Here is a 20,060-nt window from a genome sequence, read left to right as displayed (position 1 = left end):
TTAAACCCCCAAATCCTAAATTTCACTCAGCAGCATTATGTTGCTAAATTTAGGAGAACACTCCAAAACACCCCATCTAACCATCCTTAGCACCTGGGATTTTATGTATAGCAGGGCATATCCCAGTATTTTTGTCCCACACAGCTCTGGAAGTGCCCCAGTGGCAGCTTTGGCTCCCTCTGCACCTGCAACCACGTGATACCAGAAAGGGAACCATCCCCTTTTGTAAGTCCTGCAAAATCATATCTGTCCTACCCTTAGAACAATGTCTTTATACTCAATGACAAGCTAAAAATGCATGAAGCTGTGGGTCTGGAGAGTCTTATGCTTCTTATGTTCCCCTCTTGCTTTGCTTTTACTTTTTTTTCTTTTTTCCTTCTTTCTTCTAGGAGAGGGGAAAGTAGCCAATAAAGACTGTTCTTGCACTGCTCTTTACTTGCAACAGGTCCATGTAAAATGGTGCTGTGTGGGAGGTTTTGCTTGGTTCAAGTGGGAGGTAGCAGTCAAAGCAAACAAACTCAGCGCATACATTAAAAAACAGCTCTATATCAACTCAGAAATATCTCCAGCTGTGACTACTTTTTTCATTACTTGTCATCTCCTCAAGCACCACATCTTTATTTTCACTCTAAGATAAATTCCAGAAGTTTTCTGAGCCATTCAAATACTACCTACTTTTTGTCTCAAGCACTATTTTATAGGACATTGACTGGAGTGGGGGGTATAATTAGTATTTTATGTCTGAAGAGATTACTAGGGGTAAAAGAAGAACAAGAAAAAAAAAAAAAGGTTAAATGAGCTTAAATAACCACCGGAAACCTCCACAACCTGAAAAGTCAGGCTTCACTCTGAAGAAATAGGCTCCATTTCTGTGGCAAGATACTGACATCCAGTGGCCAATTAGGCTAATTATAGGTCCCCTTTTGGGGGATCTAAGCTGCTTGGTGGTGCTGCAGCCCAGGTGAGCTGCAGTGACACAAACAGCCTCTCTGAGCTCTCACCCTCCCTGTAGGGGCTGCAGCTTTAGCACCAGGAACAGATGCCTGTATGCCAACACTACCAGAGCTCTTCCAGGCTGAGTGATGGCACCAGAGGCCATTGGCAGGCATGGAACGACAAGGAATTTTCCCCTAACAAGAAGCAAATGTTTAGGGTTTTTAACATAACATACAAACAAGTGTACTGGGGAAGGATTAGCCCTTGGACTGTATTAGTCGATTTCTGACCAAAAGATTTGACCATCAGCCAGTTCCAGCATTGTAGCTTCCTGACGTCCTGCTGTAAAACAGTTTTTTGTCTCCAGCTCACTAACAGAGGGAAAACAAACTCATCTCTGTTGGTGTCTAACCAAGAAGGAACTTAATAGGAAGAAGGGGAACAACAGATAGGGTGCAATCAATTAGAGACACATTTGGCAGAACAAGGCCAAACTCACAGCTATAAATGCACCTCAGTGGCAATTTTCAACACTAATGAACACAAAGGCAGATGCATTATGATTACATAGCTGAAAACAAAGCAACATGAGGATCAGAAGAGTACAGGCATTTCCCTTCTGTGGTATCCAGCCCAGGATGGCCACAGTGGTTTATGAGGGCCTCAAAGAGCCTCAACAACCACAATTTATTCTCTACCTCCACTGAGTTTTGCAGCTCTGTCTCTGTGTGCAATAAAACAATCCTTCTAAAACACAGATGGGGGAAAGCAAGCCCATGCTCTGCAATATTCAATACACTCTTAGAATGAATCAGATACCCATGACTACAAAGTGGAAATGTTTCCAAGGGTGGTGGAGTCTGTCCTTTGAAGCTGGATTGCCTTGAGTTGCTTTAAAAACTTTCCATTCTAGGCAGGTACTAGTGTGACACACATAAAACTAAAATTATGTGGCCCATTGGGAGCTCTATCTCCCAATGAATATTAAAGAAGCACAGTCAGTGCTGCAGCCTTTCAGCACACTGCTTACCTCTCATCCATGTTCTTCTAACAGGAGAAGGTTACTCTGTGTGGCTGCTCCTGCTCACTCAGCACATGAGCTTTGACTCCTTCCATCAAAAAGTCTGCTTTTCTCTTGTACTGACGCTCCAGCCATGTGTGGAGGGCACGCTGGGTCTCCAATAGAACAGGGGACCTACCTCCAGCCATCCTAGTTTTTTCATTCCAACTGAAGCACCGTGTTGTAACATTGTCTGAACACCGTGCCCTCTCCCTCCCCATGTGGTCTATAAATTAACATTCTGATTGCAGAGTCTGTATAACTGCATTTGGGCAGGGAAATGGGATAGTTGTATGTGGAGAGCAAATACCTGAGACAGAACTCTTGCATGGAGGCAAATGCCTATGTACACTGTTGTACACTCCTACTCTCAGTCATCTTCCTCTTAATTTACAATGGAAAAATTTGGCTACTAAACTCTCTATTATGATTACAGATGCTTAAATCTAGCTGGAGGCCCTATGAGCACCTCAGTCTGTGCTTCAAAACACAGACTTTTATTGCCTAATGGAAGTGCTGAATTAAGCAGAGTGAAAGAAATGAGTTGTATTTGATTCTTTGCCTTCCTCTGAACAGGCTATAAAGCATACAGACATTCTGCTCTACCTTTAGCACAGCTGTCTCTATTTACTTATTTTCATTACTCTTTTAATTTGCCAAAGGACTTCGTATATATTTAGTTCCTTACCTGATATAATCAAAGTATTCTTTGTGCTGATTCCGATAAAAAACAGACAGTTTAAGCATACGGCCTGCAATCACTTCAGCTTTTTCCAATAGCTGTGTTAGGTGAACTTTGGAATAATCTGGAAAGGAAAGACAAACTGCTAGTACAGGGGGCAGGAAAAAACAGAACACTCTTCAAAAGTCACAGACACATGCAGACTGAAAACTGGGAACAGAGTCTTGGTAATACACAACACACCATGCCTCAGTTTTCATCAGTGGCAACAAGCAAGTCAAATGGCAGGAGCAGGCATTTGTGATTCTCCCCACTCCTTCCTCATGAAAATTCTGCAAGCCTACAGCAACTTTCAGCTCAGAATTTCCTATGTTAGAGCTGGTTTCCCTGTATTTGGGACTGCAGTGCAGCTCGGGACTGCAGAGGAGCTCAGGACTGCCCTCTGGCTCCTATCAGTTGACAAACTTTACTACAATATACCTGCCTGTGAGCCAACAACTAATGACAGAATTAACACAGCTTGCTTAGGACTCAGCTTAAATGGCTTCCCAACCACCATGGGATTCACACTGTGCTTGCCTCAGTCTTCAGCTTTCACAGAGGCATGCACAGTGACAGCAGGTCATGAACGTCCGAAGGAAGCCTTATAAATCAAAGACAGGCTAAAGTGACTCTTGGGATGGGGTGTTGATGGTGCTGAGCCTTTGTAGCACGCAGAGAAAGCAGAGCAGCAGAATGACTTAAGCTGTCAGGGAGCTGCCATTCTACCTTTTCCCCACAGGTGCTGGTAGCCAGTGACAGGCACACAGGTGGCCCTTTCCTAGCCTGGGAGAAGCACTGGTGCCAGGCACAGCATTTTTGGACAGCTAAGCTACTGCACAAGAAAAGGGAGGTCCCGCTGCCTCTGCTTAACGTGCCAAACCTCAGCACATACAAAGCCTAAAGTTTAAACTCCAGTTTCCAAGGGTGACTCTTTAAGACACCAGCACAGTCAGCACTGGCAGGTGCCCAGCCCGGTCTGGCAGCAGAGGCAGCATTAATTGACTCCAGGCTGTGGAACAGGCTCCCTCAGCAGCGTTACCTGCGGTGCAGAACTCGATGATTTCACTCCACTCTGAGACGACGTAATCGCCATCGACCTGCTTGGAGGCCGTCTGCACTGCCACCGTGTACTCTGTCCTGGGGCTCAGGAACCAGTGCCCACGCACTGTCATGGGCAGGGGGACAGCCTTGGCCACCAGCTTGGTGGGCACGTCCTGGCAGGAACAAAAGGACACAACCACACACGAGTCAGCAGCGAAACCAAACCTTCTCTGCTTTTGCTGTGTACTCCTCACCCCCTGGCTCTTCTCCGCAAACTCGAGTTACTTCCCACAGTTTGTTGGTGCAGCAAAGTGAGCAGTGGCAGAGCACAGTGGTGTAAGGCCTGTTCTAAAGGACACGGGGATAACTTGCATGTATGAATTAATTATTTGTTCCAAGTGACTGCAGAGTAATACTATTACATACAGCCCAAATATATAATTCAGACCAGGGCCATTTGCGTTTATATATGCAAAACTGAGAACAAAGGTATCTTAATTTAAGAGCTTCTTGTCCTCTCACCGGTTTCTTTCAGCCAATGTAATCAAACAAAATTCCTCCTGCTGTCAATCAGTCCAGCTACACTGCTGCTGCTGTCTTACAGACTAAATTTTAACACAGAAAAATTAAACACATTGCAAATTAAGTATGGCTGGTTCACAGCTTTCAAAAATACCCTCCTGTACAGGAATGGCCAGAAGAAGCCAAACAACTTGTGCCTATCACTGGGCCTCCTGCTTTCCCCTCCACTGCCCCTTCAGGTCCTCTGATTTGCTCTTCCAGTATATTGTAGCCCCAGTGTGCAACCAAGAAAAATAGCTGCTTGTTGTAGTTAAAATACTTGGTCTCTACAGCACCAAAGACTTTGGTACAGACCACCAAGGGACAGAAAAAATTGAAGAACAGGATAGCTTATGTTAGAACTGTGGGAGAAAGGACCCACAATGGAGGTGAATGATTCTTTGCAGTGTACCTGAGGAGCTGTGATAGAATGAGACATATTTATTGTTGAATATTCACCAGTAATAACAGAATAGAGAGATGGCTGCCATGTGAAAAGCGGGCACTTAAAATGACATCCTTAACAGTTCACCTATAAATATTAGTCCACAATCATCAACCTATAAATACTAGCATAGCAGTCCTTTAAGGAAAAATGGAATAGAAGGGAGATATTTTCTGAAGACCTGAAAGATTTTTCCCTTGTCTTCTATTATGGAAAATGATCTTTCTCCTTTTGTTTTCCTATCAACAAAAAAATTTCTTCAGTTTCTGTATTAAGAAACTCTAAAATTAGCAGCTTGGGATATTACAAGAATTGATGTAATTGAGTGATAACCTAGGGTAAAATTTTGTTGTCATGATTTCTTTTTTCCCAATTCTCATTTAAATCAAATAATAGTTGGATGAAAACTTTATCTGAAAAGGAGACAGTCGTGCAAGCTACAATTAATAATATATAGAGAAAAATTAAGAAGAAAAAAAAAACAAACACCAAATGACATTTAAAGCTACCAGCCCAAAATGCATCCCACTGGACTGAGTCTGCTGCTGCTAATGCAGTCAGCAGGTGCCACAGTTAACATCATTGGTCTTCCTGTCACCTCTTCTTGGGTTATGGTTAAAACAGCTTTTACCTGGGTCAGATCTCTGTGCTCACACCCCAGTGAGCCTTTACCCTCACTCTTTTTCTCTATTAATTTTGTCAGTCTTCATGTAACATTAAAAGCCTTATTGCCCCCAGGTGTCAAGGCTTTACCTTCCAGCTGTGCATCAGCAACCTCTTTTAACCGTACCAAAAAAGGGGAGACTACAAAAAAAAAAAAAAAGGTAAAAAGAAAGGGGCAGATCACCACATTAATCAGAGGGGTTTATGTCTTGCACAGCTGGAGAGGAGGGGCAGATGTGATGCTTCTCACAACTCTGATTTTTTTTTCTAAGCAAGCACCATTTTTTTTTGAGGCCACAATACAGAGGAAATATTCAAATGTTCACATTGAGGTTCCTCTGGGGACTCTCCACTTCTCCCTTTCATCTCTCAAGCTCTCATTCCTGGCAGAGCCACCAAAGAAGTGCAAAGCAGGTACTATGCCAGCTCAAGGAGAGCCAGGATTCTGGAGTGGCAGATGGCTGCTCCACTACCAGCAACCACCAGACAACTCTAAAGGTACCTTGATGGCAATAATTTCTAAGAACAGCCTGGAAGCTTTGAATAAGTAAGCAGGAAGGTGTATGAGTCACTCTACTTTTTGGGAAAAGAGGCAGCTTTCAGTCTTCAACTTTCTCCCATTTCATGTTACCTTCCCTTCACAAGATAGTCTCATAGAACACATTGTGGGAAATCAGCACGCTCAGATTCTAGTCCCAGTTTTGCTAAATATTTGAGGCTTTTTCTCATTAAATGGGAATAATTGTATTTCAATATTTGAAAAAAGAGAGGAGGTATGCAAAATGAATTGAAAAGAAGACAAAATCTTATTAAAATTCTAGTCTTTGCACACTGCAACCACACAAACCTCCTCCTTTCACAGAAATGGTGGCAGTAGTCAAAAATAATAAAACTTTATGTATCCTAAGTATGCTGAATATATATTTATCAACAGAAGGAGTATTGGAAGAATGAATCATTCATGGATGGTGTCCCAGTACACAAGAAAACAATCAGCTCCCTTTCCTGAGGTACAGCATGGACCTATCAGGTTAAGTCTATATCCCAAGTAACTCACAGCCATCTGAGCAAATTGATACTGAATGTTAATTCTGTATAAGTTAGAAAATGAGCTGGTCCTTTGCATTATCACCTGTGAGAGAGATGGGCACTTGTAGTGCTTTACCCTACCTGTAAGCTAAGTTAGGGTGAATTCTCCTTGCACAGGCGTCCTCAGGGTGCTGGATGACTCCTAGGAGTAAACCCCAAAGCTCTCTTTCATATGTAGGCTGTAGAGCTCACTCTTTTCTCACTAAACAGCTCTGCTAGGAGAAAGGGCAGTGCTCTCCTTCTCCTTGATGCAAAGGCTTCGTTAGGAAGTCAGTTCCCTGCTGTGAGGATTCAGTGCTGCAGCTGCTGGGCTATCAGCTCCTGCTGCTGAGCTTCAGCTGGGGAACTCCTTTGGCTGACCTTACAGGAGGAAGGGTGCTTGCCTTGAACCACACCTGAGTTACACGTTTGGGATCTGAGCACTTCAGCTATCAACCAAAGCTTGTTCTAGAAGGTGTGTCAAAAATTCCTTAGTACTAGAGATGCATGAACATGAACATGAACACACAGAGCTGGAGTATTCAGTCTGTGCTTTACTGTTGTCTACCCCCTCTGCTCTCTGGATCTTTATCATTCAAGCTTGGGAATAAAACCATAAAAAAATTACACAGAAAAAAATCTTAACTAAATCACTAACAAAATCAGTAGCAAGCAGTTTTTGGTTAATTCCAACAAGACATTCAAATTATTAATCATCTTAATTGATAGATTTCAGTCTCCTATTCTTACAAAACCAATTACCTTTGTCCTTTGACTAAATACTACTGAACAGTAAAAAGCTAGGGAATTGCCAAGAAACACAAAATAAATCTAATAGCTTATCTTTATTATACTACAAATATCCTTTTCCCCCTTTCCATTTTAAGTCTAGTCTCATCACTGTGATAAAGATTCTGAAGTGTATGTGCTGTTTGTTCTACTAGGATGGCTCTCCTTTTCACAAAAATAAATGTTCCAAGTATACACCAGTTTGCACATGCATAAAAAAAACCCTGCAGAATAATAAAATAAATTAAATTAGAAAGAATCCATCCCACTTTAGAGAACATATTTTAGTCCTGCAGTGTAAAATGGGTATTTCAATTCAAAGGCTATCAGTCCAAAATCAGTAAGGGCAAGAAAAAAGCAAAAGTACCCTACTACATTTGCTATTACAATTAAAAATGGGGCATAATACATGCCTCTTATAACATTAGGTTTAGAAGTGCTTCACACACTGTTCCTAGCAACTGCAACACCCTGGTCAAACATGTAAAATTCTCAATTTCAAGCAAGAGCAGGTGATTTTTTCATTACTCTTAATGCATATGTCACTTCCAACCAAACAACAACAACAACAAAGGTAAAATAAGAAAATTATACACCTGCCATTAACAGAAATCTCATGAAAAATACTCTCACAATAAAAAGCCTCAGAGAAATTGGTGGGAATATTTTCTGTTTATCTCACTGGCTTTGAAACCAACAGTTATTTAGGTGCTGGGATAATTACAGCCCTTACATTTGTTTGGATGGTCATTTGTGCTTGGCAAACCTTATCTTTTAGGTAATGCCAACATTATTTTTTAAATTTGGAAAGCATTCCATCTTATTCCATGTTTTTCTAAACATCTCAGTATTTCGGCTGTTCTGAGGTCAAAGCAGATTTTGCTGGATTTGGTAAGTACAGATCCTGCAATGCCTTCAATATGTCCCTGCACCAGAGGCTTGAGGAAAGAGGCCAGATGAATATTCAGGTCACAGCGCTGAGTGCTGCAAACTAAAATTGCTGGAAGCCTTCCTGAAGTGCATTAGAATTTCTGGCTCTTCTGCTGAAATGGCATGTGTTGCTCTCAGGAATCTGTCACTGAACAAGGACAGGCAGAGAATACACACGTTTTGTAAATAATGATAAAGAACTAGTCAGGAATAAAAATGGCAGTCTTGCACTACATTGTAGAAGTTCCAAATATGCTTTCAAATGAAACAGAAAAGGTGATGTGCAGTTCTCTGCGGAACAAATATATTTGTGTGTACATGCACATAGGCTGGAGACAGAGAAGGTACTTTGAGTAAACCAAAATTTCATCAGATTTATCAAAACCCACCTTTGCTGGATATCCAATTTCTGTTTCCCATGGCCTGGCTTTGAAAGTTTAATAAAACATAGAGATTCATCTGTCTAAAATCAGGTATTTGTGCCTTGATTTTGAAATGAAAGTTACCTTGTGTTTGAATTTGTTGGAATTCTTGTTTTCTTTCTTGTTGAGATCGATGAAGTAATGAGTAATGCGATCCTTGGATTTAGAATCCATGTCCCAAGAAATCTTGAAGGAATCACATGTGATGTTACTTATTTTGATGTTGTGCGGGACTGGAAGCTCCTCCATCTCTGCAATCCCACTATCTTGTGATTTATTCCCTGCACAGAAAATAAGCACGATTCAGTCAGTGAAGCAGCCATTTGATCACTGTTTTGTGTGCTCCAGTACAAGCACATCCCTGAAGAGCCTTTCACAAAGGCTCAGAGGGGGTCCTCAGGAGCCAGTGGGGTACAGTTACTCCGCTCTGGATGTCAGCGATGGAAAGCATTGGGAAGGGATGAATTTCCTCAGGTGAATAAGCACTAATAACAGAGTGGCAGGGTGCACAGAGTGGCTGGCATCACTGCTGTGAGTGTTTGCAGGCTGACAGGACAAAGCATCCGAAACTATCAAGTGCTCCAAGGTTCAGTTAAGAAGCCAGCAATGCCCACAGTTAAAATAATGGCCCTATCCATATCTGCCAGCAACATAAACACAAGCAAAAATCATATTCATCCTTAAACCATTGTTCAAGCACGAAGCACAGCCAATCTCTGCAAGGTTTAGAGATGGTGGATGCATATGCACATATGTATACACATATTTAAAATAGCAACTCCTTTGAAATGAAACAATGAACACTTTGATGAGCCACAGCAAAAGGGACACACAAGCAAACTTCATTTTCTGTTCTTTATTCTTTCTGTTTTCCCAGCTGAGACCCTGCAGTTTTCTTGGGAGGTTCTTTTCTAAGTACATATGGGAGATGAACAAATGACCACTGACCCCAAAAAGAATCACTGGTTCTAAATTTAGGTCTTCCCTTAGCTCCCAAGGCAAATTTAAAGTTCAGCATTCTGTGAACATTAGAACTCAGAAATTTTAGGTGTTCTTGGACTTACATAAGAGTCAAAAGTGAACAAATTAAAAAAAACAAACCCAGAAAGCAAAGAAAAAATACCGGGTAAAAAAGGAAAAAAAAACCCAAACAAACTACACAATGTAAGAGAAGAAGAAGAAAAAAAACAAAAACCAGAAAGAAAAAAAAAAAGGAAAGTTAACATAGAGAAGGACAGATAGAACCAAGCAAAAACCAAAAGCTAATGTGTCTATGAGAAATAGAGGAAAGCTCCCCAGAGCTTTCCCATCTTCCTCATCTTCTGGCCAGAGGAGGAAGATGGGAAACTCATGCAGGGATGTAAAGCAATGCATTGTCAGAATTATTCATAGTCACATCTAAATATAGAAAAAGACAGTGCTTATACTTTTATCATAACTGGTAAAAATGATTAAAAAACTGAACTTAGAGTGTAGTAAAAGTAATAAAAGTAAAATTTTTACTTTTAAAACATTAGGAACATTTCAGCATCTCTACGTACTCTGCCAAAGAATTATTCCAGCACTTCAATGCAGGAATATTACTGTTGGCCTGATTGTTCAAAGTTCTGCTCATAGATATGTGAAATTCAATCACAGAGTCTGCAAAATTCATAGATCTCCAGCTAGTATTGTGAATAATGTATTTTTACTGATGACTTCAAGAACTAATAAAACTATTTTTCTATTTTTATTTTATGCATTTACATCCAAAAGGTTGTCTGTTCTTTAAACATTCTATTGCTTTTTTCCTTCTTCTTTTTCAGCTAATACTGAAATCAGTTAGTGCATGGTCATGCTCAAAATGCCCCCCTATTTGTGCCATACACAATGACATTTTTCAACAGCTGCACTGGCTGCAACAGACTCTGAAATATCAGTCATTACTGAAAGCTTTCTCTTCATATGAAAGACGTGGTAAGTGCTTTTCCCAACATGACATTTCAGAAAGCCAGCAGGGAGGAAATGGCACTGCCTTCTTTTACAAGCAATTTGTATTTGAGGGATGACTGAAAGCTCTGCCAGGTACACTGAAAAGGCTTCAATGGTCGCCTCTTCCAAGGCTCTGTGTTTAAGTAGAAGATGGAGTGCGGCTGCTGAGGTTCTCAGAGCTGGAGAGCTGGACAGACTGAGACCCCAGCACACTGAACACCTATAACATCCTGAACAGACATGCAGCCAGGAAATCCAAGCCATAAATCCACAATATCTTAATGTGCAAATCATTTGCCTAAGAATTCTGTATTCCATACCCAGGGCCTGAGCTGTGATGCAAACAGCCAAGGTGGTTTAAACCAGGGCATATGTGCAAAGCAGTAATGACCACTGACAAAAAGTAACAAAGAGAAAGAAACATTTTGGAGAACACCAATGGCAAAGAGCAAAAGTGCTTCTGGAAATGGGTATCATTTTCTGTGCATTTCTTGGTATTAATATCTGGCACCCATCTGCACTCCCATTCCTATTAATTTCTTTGCTTTTGAAATTAATAAATAGCTTTAAGTAAATGTCAAGCAGAAAATCTCCAGGTAATTTTTAGGGTTAGGGTAGGGGTTAGAGTCAAGAGTCAAAGAGCCTACAGCTTCAGGAACACTGAGGCTGGAAGAGGCACATCAAGGCCATCCCGGCAGGGCCCAAACATTGCTGCTCCTGCATCTTTGTGATCTGGAAAGCCATGGTGCTGGGTTAGGGGTGGGGTAGTGGTTAGATAGAAAACTAGGTGATACAACACACATATTTTAGGGGAAGTATAAGGACAACAAAGAAAACTAAGCACACCTAACATGCCAAGCTCCTGAAGAACCTCCCCCTCTAACACTGGCCTTTTTCCCAGACCTGACAGTTTGCTACACAAAAGAAAGCCCAGATTCAGTGGTGGTTGTTCTGTTCACCCAAACCATGTCTGTCTGCACTCAAGCACCTCAAAACAGCCCCTAAGATGCTGCAATTTTTTAATGGTGGGTGAGACATCCAGAAGCCACTGAATGAACAGTGAATATCCCACAGCCAGTGACTGGGAATAAAGGCAGTGGAGCCGTGCTGAGGCCACTTCTGTGTCACCACAATACCCCCCTACAGTGATGTAATTCCACTCATGGGGGCTGCAGTCATGCCGAAGAGGGTGCACCAGGTGCTGGTCTCTGGGAATACACACAAGACAATAACTCCTGCAGTTACTTCTGTGAGGTGTCAGCTCTGTGAAAAGCTAGGTATGTGATGAGGGGAATGTGACTCAGGTTCATGAGCCAGAAATAAGCAAAGTACAAAATTAAAAGCTAATGCTAAATTCTTAAATACATTCTGAGAAGATATCTGGAAATCAAAATAGGTGTAGATGAGGATGAGAAGCAATTTCTGAGAACCTGAAAGATCAGGTACATATATACATATATATAGATACCAACAGCACATGTAATAAACACACTAAAAGCCAAACAGAATTTTATAATACAAATCACATTTAAAAAAAAAAAAATCTCACCTTATTCATATTTTAAAATGCATGCACTGGGGAAATCAGAATGTGGTTTTCTCAAGTTAACATTTTCAATACAGTGAGAGATACTAGCTATGGTATTTTGAAGTAGAAATGTTTGATGAGAGGGGATCAATGACTTAAGAGCACACAGGTACCATGACATAAAAAATCCTCTTCTTAGACATTGATGCTAACAATTGAGAACAACTCATTTACAACAGGAACTCCCATAACATCAACAGAGAAACCCTTACACCTTCTGAAATACAAAAGTTTCTACTATTTCTTCTCTTGATAATTCAGCTGATAGGTTATATATCTGATCTACAAAGGTAAAATGTTGTAATATCAGAAATCTGATATAGATTGACAATATTTAAGTGCTGTAATGGAGACTGAATTCTCCAACTTACTGAGACGGTATTTAATTTCTGCAAAAAATCCAATAGAAGAAAGAAAACTTCATTCTGTATAACCATCAAAATGACAGGGAAGTGCCAGGAAATTATATATTAGCTGCTACTTTAATTTTAACTAAGCAAAAATGCAGTCTCATATTTTCCCCCTATTCTCTGGAATGAATGGCTCCGTGTTCAACTGTTGGCTATATAGAATTGTTTTACAGAGCCAGGACAATACGTCCCCACCAAGACAATAATTAACCTGAATACCAACATTCCAGTGTTCATGGCAACACCTTGTTCAAGAGAGACAGTGAAATCACACAGAGCAAATAAAAATGCAACAACATTCAAAAAATTATTCAGTCAAGGCTGTTATTTGTTAGGCTGTGTAAGTGCCCTTGTCTAGGATAGCTATGCTATTACAAAGCTCAATTTTTTATCCATAACCACAAAAGTAATGTTTATATTTTGTTTGTGCCTCTTTTCATGTGCCTCTTCATGCCTATTTTCAAAAATATGAGTGAAGAGTCTCAGACTCTTAAGTATCTCTCTCTCTTCTCCCTCAGAATCCTAGTAAACTACGTCCTAATAGAGAATTTTATACTTATATAAGCATATTTAGGAATATTTTCTAAATAAGTATCCTTGTAAAACTAATTCCTAAATTAGATAGAGAGAATGCCTGACCCTAGAAATCCTGTTAGAGGGATAAACCCCTCTAAACCTTCTCCTCATTTCCTCCCCACTGTCTGATACTACTGCTGTGCATTTTCTAGAAAGAAATATGCAGTGTCCAAATTTTTTTAAAAATAGTTTAAAAAATAAAACATTACTTAACTACAACATGTATATCTATATTTACTGAGTGTTTTTGAAACGTGCATGCACATTCAGACTTCCTTATTACTTGGTTTTAACGGCTTAATTCATCTGTTCCCTGCTAATCTAGGGCATTGACTTCAGCAGGAATACTCCACACACAAACCAAAGAGAGCACAACTGGACTCTGTGAGTACAGATGTGCCTCCTGTGCTGGCATCTTCTTCAGCTGAGAATGTCCCCCAAAGGGTGCCCACATAAACAAAGCACTGAGCAATTTTGGATTTGGCCTGCTTTCCGTGCTGAAAAAATTGTCTCAGCCCCTTACAAAGGACTTGATTCTTCCTCCTTCTCACACGGAGGATGAATGTACTCTACAAGTGGCGCCGTGACTGACATCAGCAGCAGCCCAATCTCTCAACCCTGCCACTGCCAGCGAGAGATGTGCAGGCTCCCAGCTCCAGGAGCAGCTCCTCTCTCTCCAAGCCCGGTCTCTCAGTGGCGGCAGTCACTGCGGGGCTGAAGTGAGAGATGTGCAGGCTCCCAGCTCCAGGAGCAGCTCCTGCTCTCTCCAAGCCCGGTCTCTCAGTGCCGGCAATCCCTGGGGGGCTGAAGTGAGAGATGTGCAGGCTCCCAGCTCCAGGAGCAGCTCCTGCTCTCTCCAAGCCCGGTCTCTCAGTGCCGGCAATCCCTGGGGGGCTGAAGTGAGAGATGTGCAGGCTCCCAGCTCCAGGAGCAGCTCCTGCTCTCTCCAAGCCCGGTCTCTCAGTGGCGGCAGTCACTGCGGGGCTGAAGTGAGAGATGTGCAGGCTCCCAGCTCCAGGAGCAGCTCCTGCTCTCTCCAAGCCCGGTCTCTCAGTGGCGGCAGTCACTGCGGGGCTGAAGTGAGAGATGTGCAGGCTCCCAGCTCCAGGAGCAGCTCCAGCTCTCTCCAAGCCCGGTCTCTCAGTGCCGGCGGTCACTGCGGGGCTGAAGTGAGAGATGTGCAGGCTCCCAGCTCCAGGAGCAGCTCCTGCTCTCTCCAAGCCCGGTCTCCCAGTGCCGGCAATCCCTGGGGGGCTGAAGTGAGAGATGTGCAGGCTCCCAGCTCCAGGAGCAGCTCCTCTCTCTCCAAGCCCGGTCTCTCAGTGCCAGCAGTCACTGCGGGGCTGAAGTGAGAGATGTGCAGGCTCCCAGCTCCAGGAGCAGCTCCTGCTCTCTCCAAGCCCGGTCTCTCAGTGGCGGCAGTCCCCGGGGCACTGAAGCCTCGCCCTGCAGGCTCTCCCGGGGCTCCAGGGTTGTACCCACCGAGCCAGCCCAGACGCTCGTTTGCCCCGGAACAAAAGCAGATGCGATTTCAGGGGCTTCGTTTCCTCAAACGTGGGTGTTCCACCAACACCAGTGGGAGCACACAAGGCACGTGTGGCAAACCTGACGGCCAGCAGCGGCACGCAGATGTCCCCTGGTAGATTTTGGAACCTGGTTGTGCTATCAGAACTGAAGGGCTTTGCTTTGCAGCTCGTTCTCTCAGCAGGGCACTGAACGCAACATTATGCTCAGTAAGAACTTAAGTGTATCTTTACAGAGAAGGTTACTATAATTAGCAAGCAGAAATTAAATAGTCACATTATAATATTTCTGAGGAATATAAATTTTGGCATAGATACTAGATTCTCAACAGAGGATTTGTTGGGCCATATGTATTCCTTCTAAGTTAATAATAAACCCCAAATATTTCTTACATATGACAGCAGAAACAGTAACAGGAAAAGAACTAACAATATTCATTCCTGTGATAAGACCATAGATATCTTGAATTACACCTGGAATAATCTTGATACAAAATATGCATCTGCTAATCCAAAAACAAAGGCTACTCTCCAAAAGATTTTATGCCTATGACTTGCAAAGATACTTAGGTATATTTTTCATATGATGCACATGAAATATACATAAATAATTTTATATACATATATATATGTATGGAATTTCCAGACTACTGTGGAAACCACTAATACTTTCACTATGCTAAGGAAGACAAAAATACTGACAAAAAACATCACCCTTGGGCAGAGAGTCTCCTCAGGCTCACTTTGCATCCAGTGAAGAGAGGCAGTTTCCTGGATGGGATAATCTGAGTACCTACAGATAGCTCTCACATTTAACTTTGCCCTGGAGGAATGTCATTCTCTTCAGAGACTAGAGAGGGAGGTCACAGAAGCTAAGAGCCAGCTGAAGTTATCCTTTATAATTATTTCCTAAATTACATTGGTCAATTCTACATAGTCTCAATCTGCAATATTTCTGCCAGAAAAAAATAAAAAACCATGGGGATAAAAAGCACGTTTTACACTGTAGCAAATTTCTGAACTCCTTAGCAGAGAAATCTACATGTGACTGACTCAGATATCCTTTGAACTGATATTTTAAAAGGGATGAACTTTTCAAGAATAATTTCTCTGAATTTCTGTGTCAAACACACAGAATCATTTATCCCCACACAATTTTTTTCAGAAAGCACTGATAGGGTCAAATATCTCAGGACCATTTAAGCTTGAATGTGGATTGGTTTATAACTTGCTAACTGCAATTATAGATAAATTATTTAATAACTATGATTTAATTAATTTAAAATTAATAGTGCATTTAATTGCATCATTAAACTAATTCCTAAAAATAATTGTTTCCTCTCTTGCTATTACCATACAGAAAACTCAGATATATCACTGTTGTTATCAGCCAAATGGTCTAAATCAGTGCCAATTCTTCCTTTGATTTTTGACTTATCTTCACTTGAAACAAAAATTTAAGTAACTATTAGTAACATCTCCAGAAATAAACGATTTGGAAAAGTCTTATTGAAATCAATGGAATCTACGCTGAGTTACTCAAGAACTTCTGAAAACATGATTGCAACAATGCACACAAATTTCACAAACCCAAAGCACAACACAAACCCGACTCCAAATCAGATCAATGGCTAAATTGGCAAGACTGACCTTATTCTTTCACTAAGACTTATTTCTTATTTGATATCCTGGCATCTTGGAAGTATTTAATATTTATACCTTACTCATTCAAAAGTAAACCACATTTCCACAATGTCGATAGCAGCCAAAGCCCTAGACCGAGTACTGAAGGGGAAATAGATACAAGCCCCTGTTGACAAAATTGCCTTTTTTTAGAGTACCCCTTAATCTTTATAGATATTTTCTGAAGAATATTTGCAAGAAAACTGGATGTCTCTATGCCTTTATAGAGGACTTGGTGTCCCACAAGGTTGGGCCGTTATTATTGAATACTTCCTCTTTTCTTTTTGCAATTTTATTACAAGTAAGTTGAGGAGTGTTAGCACAGAAAAGCGCTAAGCAAAACACACACAGCTTCACGCAAAATTTAGTTTTCACTGTGTTAAAAATAAATGGAAAAAAAACCAAAAAAGACTTTTATTTTCAGATGAAAATACGCCACTGAAAGGTTGTAAACTATCATGTAGGTACATTTGTCTTCACTAAGCACCAGGAAAACTGTAAGACTGAAAACTCACTTAGGCTAGAAGATTACACTGCTATCCAGGCTATCACATCTACTCTCCCCTGTAGCTAAGATATGGAGATCTACTGAGATCCATTGACCTCACCACGCTCTAAGGACTGACCAAATCTCTGGGTAGAGAGCTAAGAAGGGCTGGGATCATCTTTTATGACCCATGAATACCAAAACCAAACAAACTGAATTGGCCAGATAAGCTGAGACTTGAGTGCAAGTGTCACCACCATCCATCAGCACCTTGCTCCTCATCCTGCCCGCTGAGTGACCCCTGCAGGCAAAAATAATTTATAGCCGGTTCCCTCTAAATTCTCAGGCTGCTTTTACCAAACACTTCATGTTTTCCTGTACCTAGCCATGTAAAGCTAAACAAGCCTCTCTGTGACCGGAGAATTGCAGGGTGGCAAAAGTAGCTCCAGCTGCCCTACAGCTCCTACTGGCCAACCACTGGTTTTCGTGGCTCTGCCATCAGAGCCAGGCAAGGGCAACTCTGTCCTCTTGAAATCAAAAAGGACATTATGGCAGGCCACAAACACTAAGCCACCACGGTATTTACTCCTAATTAAGCACTCCCGTTTTTGTTCAGCACAGCAAGCTTGCAGTACATGGGTGGTAAGTGGCTCTTCTCAGCATGTGTTGGCTACAAGATACATTTGAAAAACAAATTTTAATTAAAATGTGCATTTCTCAGTTGCTGAAAGGGAAAGAAGGTAACAAGGGATGTAAAAGGCTCTAAACCACCATCTTGCTTAATTTAAATGCCATTTAAAAATTAAAATTAACTTTCCAGCCCTTACATATACTAGAATTTGAGTATAATGCATATCTTCAGTTATACAGAATTTCACACTACTGTCAGAAACTACTGTAAAATCTCTCCCAGATCAACCTATCACATCTATTTCATTCATTTAGCAGAAGTCTGTGTTATCAGGCCTCTATTATTATCTATCCAGTGTCAAACTCTGACCATACTTCAGGCTGCACTCAGGCCCATTTTGTGGTGTATTTTTGTAAGGATGCTATCTCAGTGAGTTCTGCTGAAAACTGGGAGTAAAATTTTCCAGCAGACTCCCACCCTGTTGAATCCTAAAGGGGCAGATTTTGGAGCAGGAAGGGATACCGAGCTTTTAATGGCACGAGGTTTGTCTCTTCTGGTGAATAAAATGTGCAGCTGCGTCTGAGACTGTGGAACTGCCTGTCTCCAGGACTAACAACAAAGGAAAACAGATCTCATAGATGAAGGCACTGACTGTATGACCCCAGACAAGTTGCTTGGGGCCAGATTCCGATCCAAGTTACACGGCTCTGGGTCACTGGCCTAATTGCTCCAGTGCTCATCATCTCACAGTGTAATTGAGGCAAAGCATTGCCCTTAGTTTCCTACTGCTTTTCATATTAACTGTGTATTAGAGAAGTGAGTGGCCTTCCATGATGGGCGCTTCCACATGTCACTAAACAAGGCAGAGAGACAAACAGTTCCATTTTAGATTATTACTATGAACCTCATTTATACTGCTGTACCTCATTCTTTGGCTGGCAACAACTTGTGCCATTTACTGCAGCTGTGTCTTCATCTAAACCAAAAATGTGTTCTCTACTTCAAGTTAAGTCATGTGAGTTCAAATCTAGCAAGATGAGGCAGCCTTGTATTCACATGAGCTTTAATGTGACCTGCCAGCTTGCCAGAAACTGCAAGTGCCTTGATCACACAAGGATTTTTTCATTTAAAATCCATTTCCTTTCAACAAAGGGAAGCCCAGACGGAAAGGCAAAACTCATCACTCGAAGGGCAGCAGTGAGAACTCAAGGCTGAGGAACACAGTTTTACTAAGCATTTTCCTTGAGAAAGTAGGGTGCCCAGCATGAGTGGGCTTTTGTAACTCTCTGGATGCCCTGGCAGCCTGCAGCATGAATGAGCATTTCTTTAGTTCAGCGCACTGGCAGTTGCTGTGTGCTCTTCACACACATCTCTTGTAAGGAATGGGATTTGGCCCTGGTTTACACCGGTTGGTGCTTTTTAAGCTGTGATTTGAAATGAATTACATATTCACAATAGTTCAGGAAATTCTACTTTGTAACTTGTACTGATTTATTTTACATTTAAATTGCATGCATGTTTCAGAGTTGTATGCCTGTCTCAGACTTTCTCTCAGCCCCTGACAAATAAAGGATATAGGGGTTTTGAGAGGCCTTTTTTTCTTTGGCAGGAGTTGTTCTGTTTTGTTTCATTTTTAGCTGGTTTCCAAGGGAAACCAAACTTTGGATGTAGGTCTGTCACTGGTTGACTGTTCCTAACTTTTGAACCTCTGACAAGAGCAGAGAGCTCACAGATAACTCAGGTTGCTGCCAGTTTCTTTAAGGCAGGCAAGCATGCATAAATGAGAGGATCCTGTTAAACACTCCTTATCAAGAGTACGGCTACAGTGAGGTAAAGCTTTTCACTGGTACTGGAACATAAAGATGACACAGTTATGAATATTGTAGTCAAAAGAAATCTTTCAGGAGAGTCTTCAACACACCGGAATTGCCCCCTTACTCAGACATGGTGTAGCATATTGACCATGCATATTTATTAAAAGTCTCAGATGTAGCTCATCAGCTTCTTGTCCTGATGGCATTTGTGACAGAACTCTCCTGAAGGTTATCTAATGAAAATTGTCCAATGAAGAGGAGAAAACTCAAAGTGAAGTTTTGATGTAATTAAGTTAAAAGAAACCCACAACAATTCTAAAAACATCAGATTCAAATCCATGGTCCTCGATAACTCTCAATTTGCTTTTTAAAAAAAGCACAGCTCAGTTGGATACTTACAACAAATCTCATTACAAATTTTTCTGTAGTCTTATTATGCAAGCTATCAACAGCCATTGGACAGCAACAATGGCACCAATCATGATCATGACGACACAAAAATTGATTAGCTATAGAGAAATAGCTGCACAACCTTCTACAAATTCACAATGCCAAGCAAGTCCCCTTGGGTATGGTGCTTAAAAAGAATTCATATTTAGATTAGTTTTTCATCTTTTGGATTTAGAGCATTTAAAAGCATCTCAAGGAATGCTTTCCAGTTCCCACTCCCTACGATATGAGCTAATCTAATATGCATACTGAGATACACTGTTTCCCTCTCTGGCTTCCATCTCCAGC

At 41.4% G+C, this 20,060-nt stretch overlaps 1 protein-coding gene and 1 long non-coding RNA gene across 3 annotated transcripts in view; both read right to left on the bottom strand.

Moving 5' to 3' along the window:
• The window catches only part of LOC136364340 (uncharacterized), a 148,459-nt gene that overhangs the window by 82,221 nt on the left and 46,178 nt on the right, over nt 1-20,060 (bottom strand). The gene's annotated exons all lie outside the window — the stretch shown is intronic.
• Nucleotides 1-20,060, bottom strand: part of PHYHIPL (phytanoyl-CoA 2-hydroxylase interacting protein like) — a 55,947-nt gene that overhangs the window by 2,702 nt on the left and 33,185 nt on the right. For both annotated transcript variants that reach the window (XM_066324231.1, XM_066324232.1), the window contains exons 2-4: nt 8,724-8,920; nt 3,760-3,934; nt 2,685-2,802 (exon numbers count right to left, since the gene is read on the bottom strand). In XM_066324231.1, the coding sequence (XP_066180328.1) occupies nt 2,685-2,802; nt 3,760-3,934; nt 8,724-8,920 (490 nt within the window). The remainder of the gene's footprint in view (nt 1-2,684; nt 2,803-3,759; nt 3,935-8,723; nt 8,921-20,060) is intronic.

This window comes from Sylvia atricapilla, chromosome 8 (assembly GCF_009819655.1).
Source record: "Sylvia atricapilla isolate bSylAtr1 chromosome 8, bSylAtr1.pri, whole genome shotgun sequence".
In the NCBI taxonomy this organism is placed as follows: Eukaryota; Metazoa; Chordata; class Aves; order Passeriformes; family Sylviidae; genus Sylvia; species Sylvia atricapilla.
The sequence above is the reverse complement of the archived record's forward strand: the minus strand, read 5'-3'. Positions and strand labels throughout refer to the sequence as shown.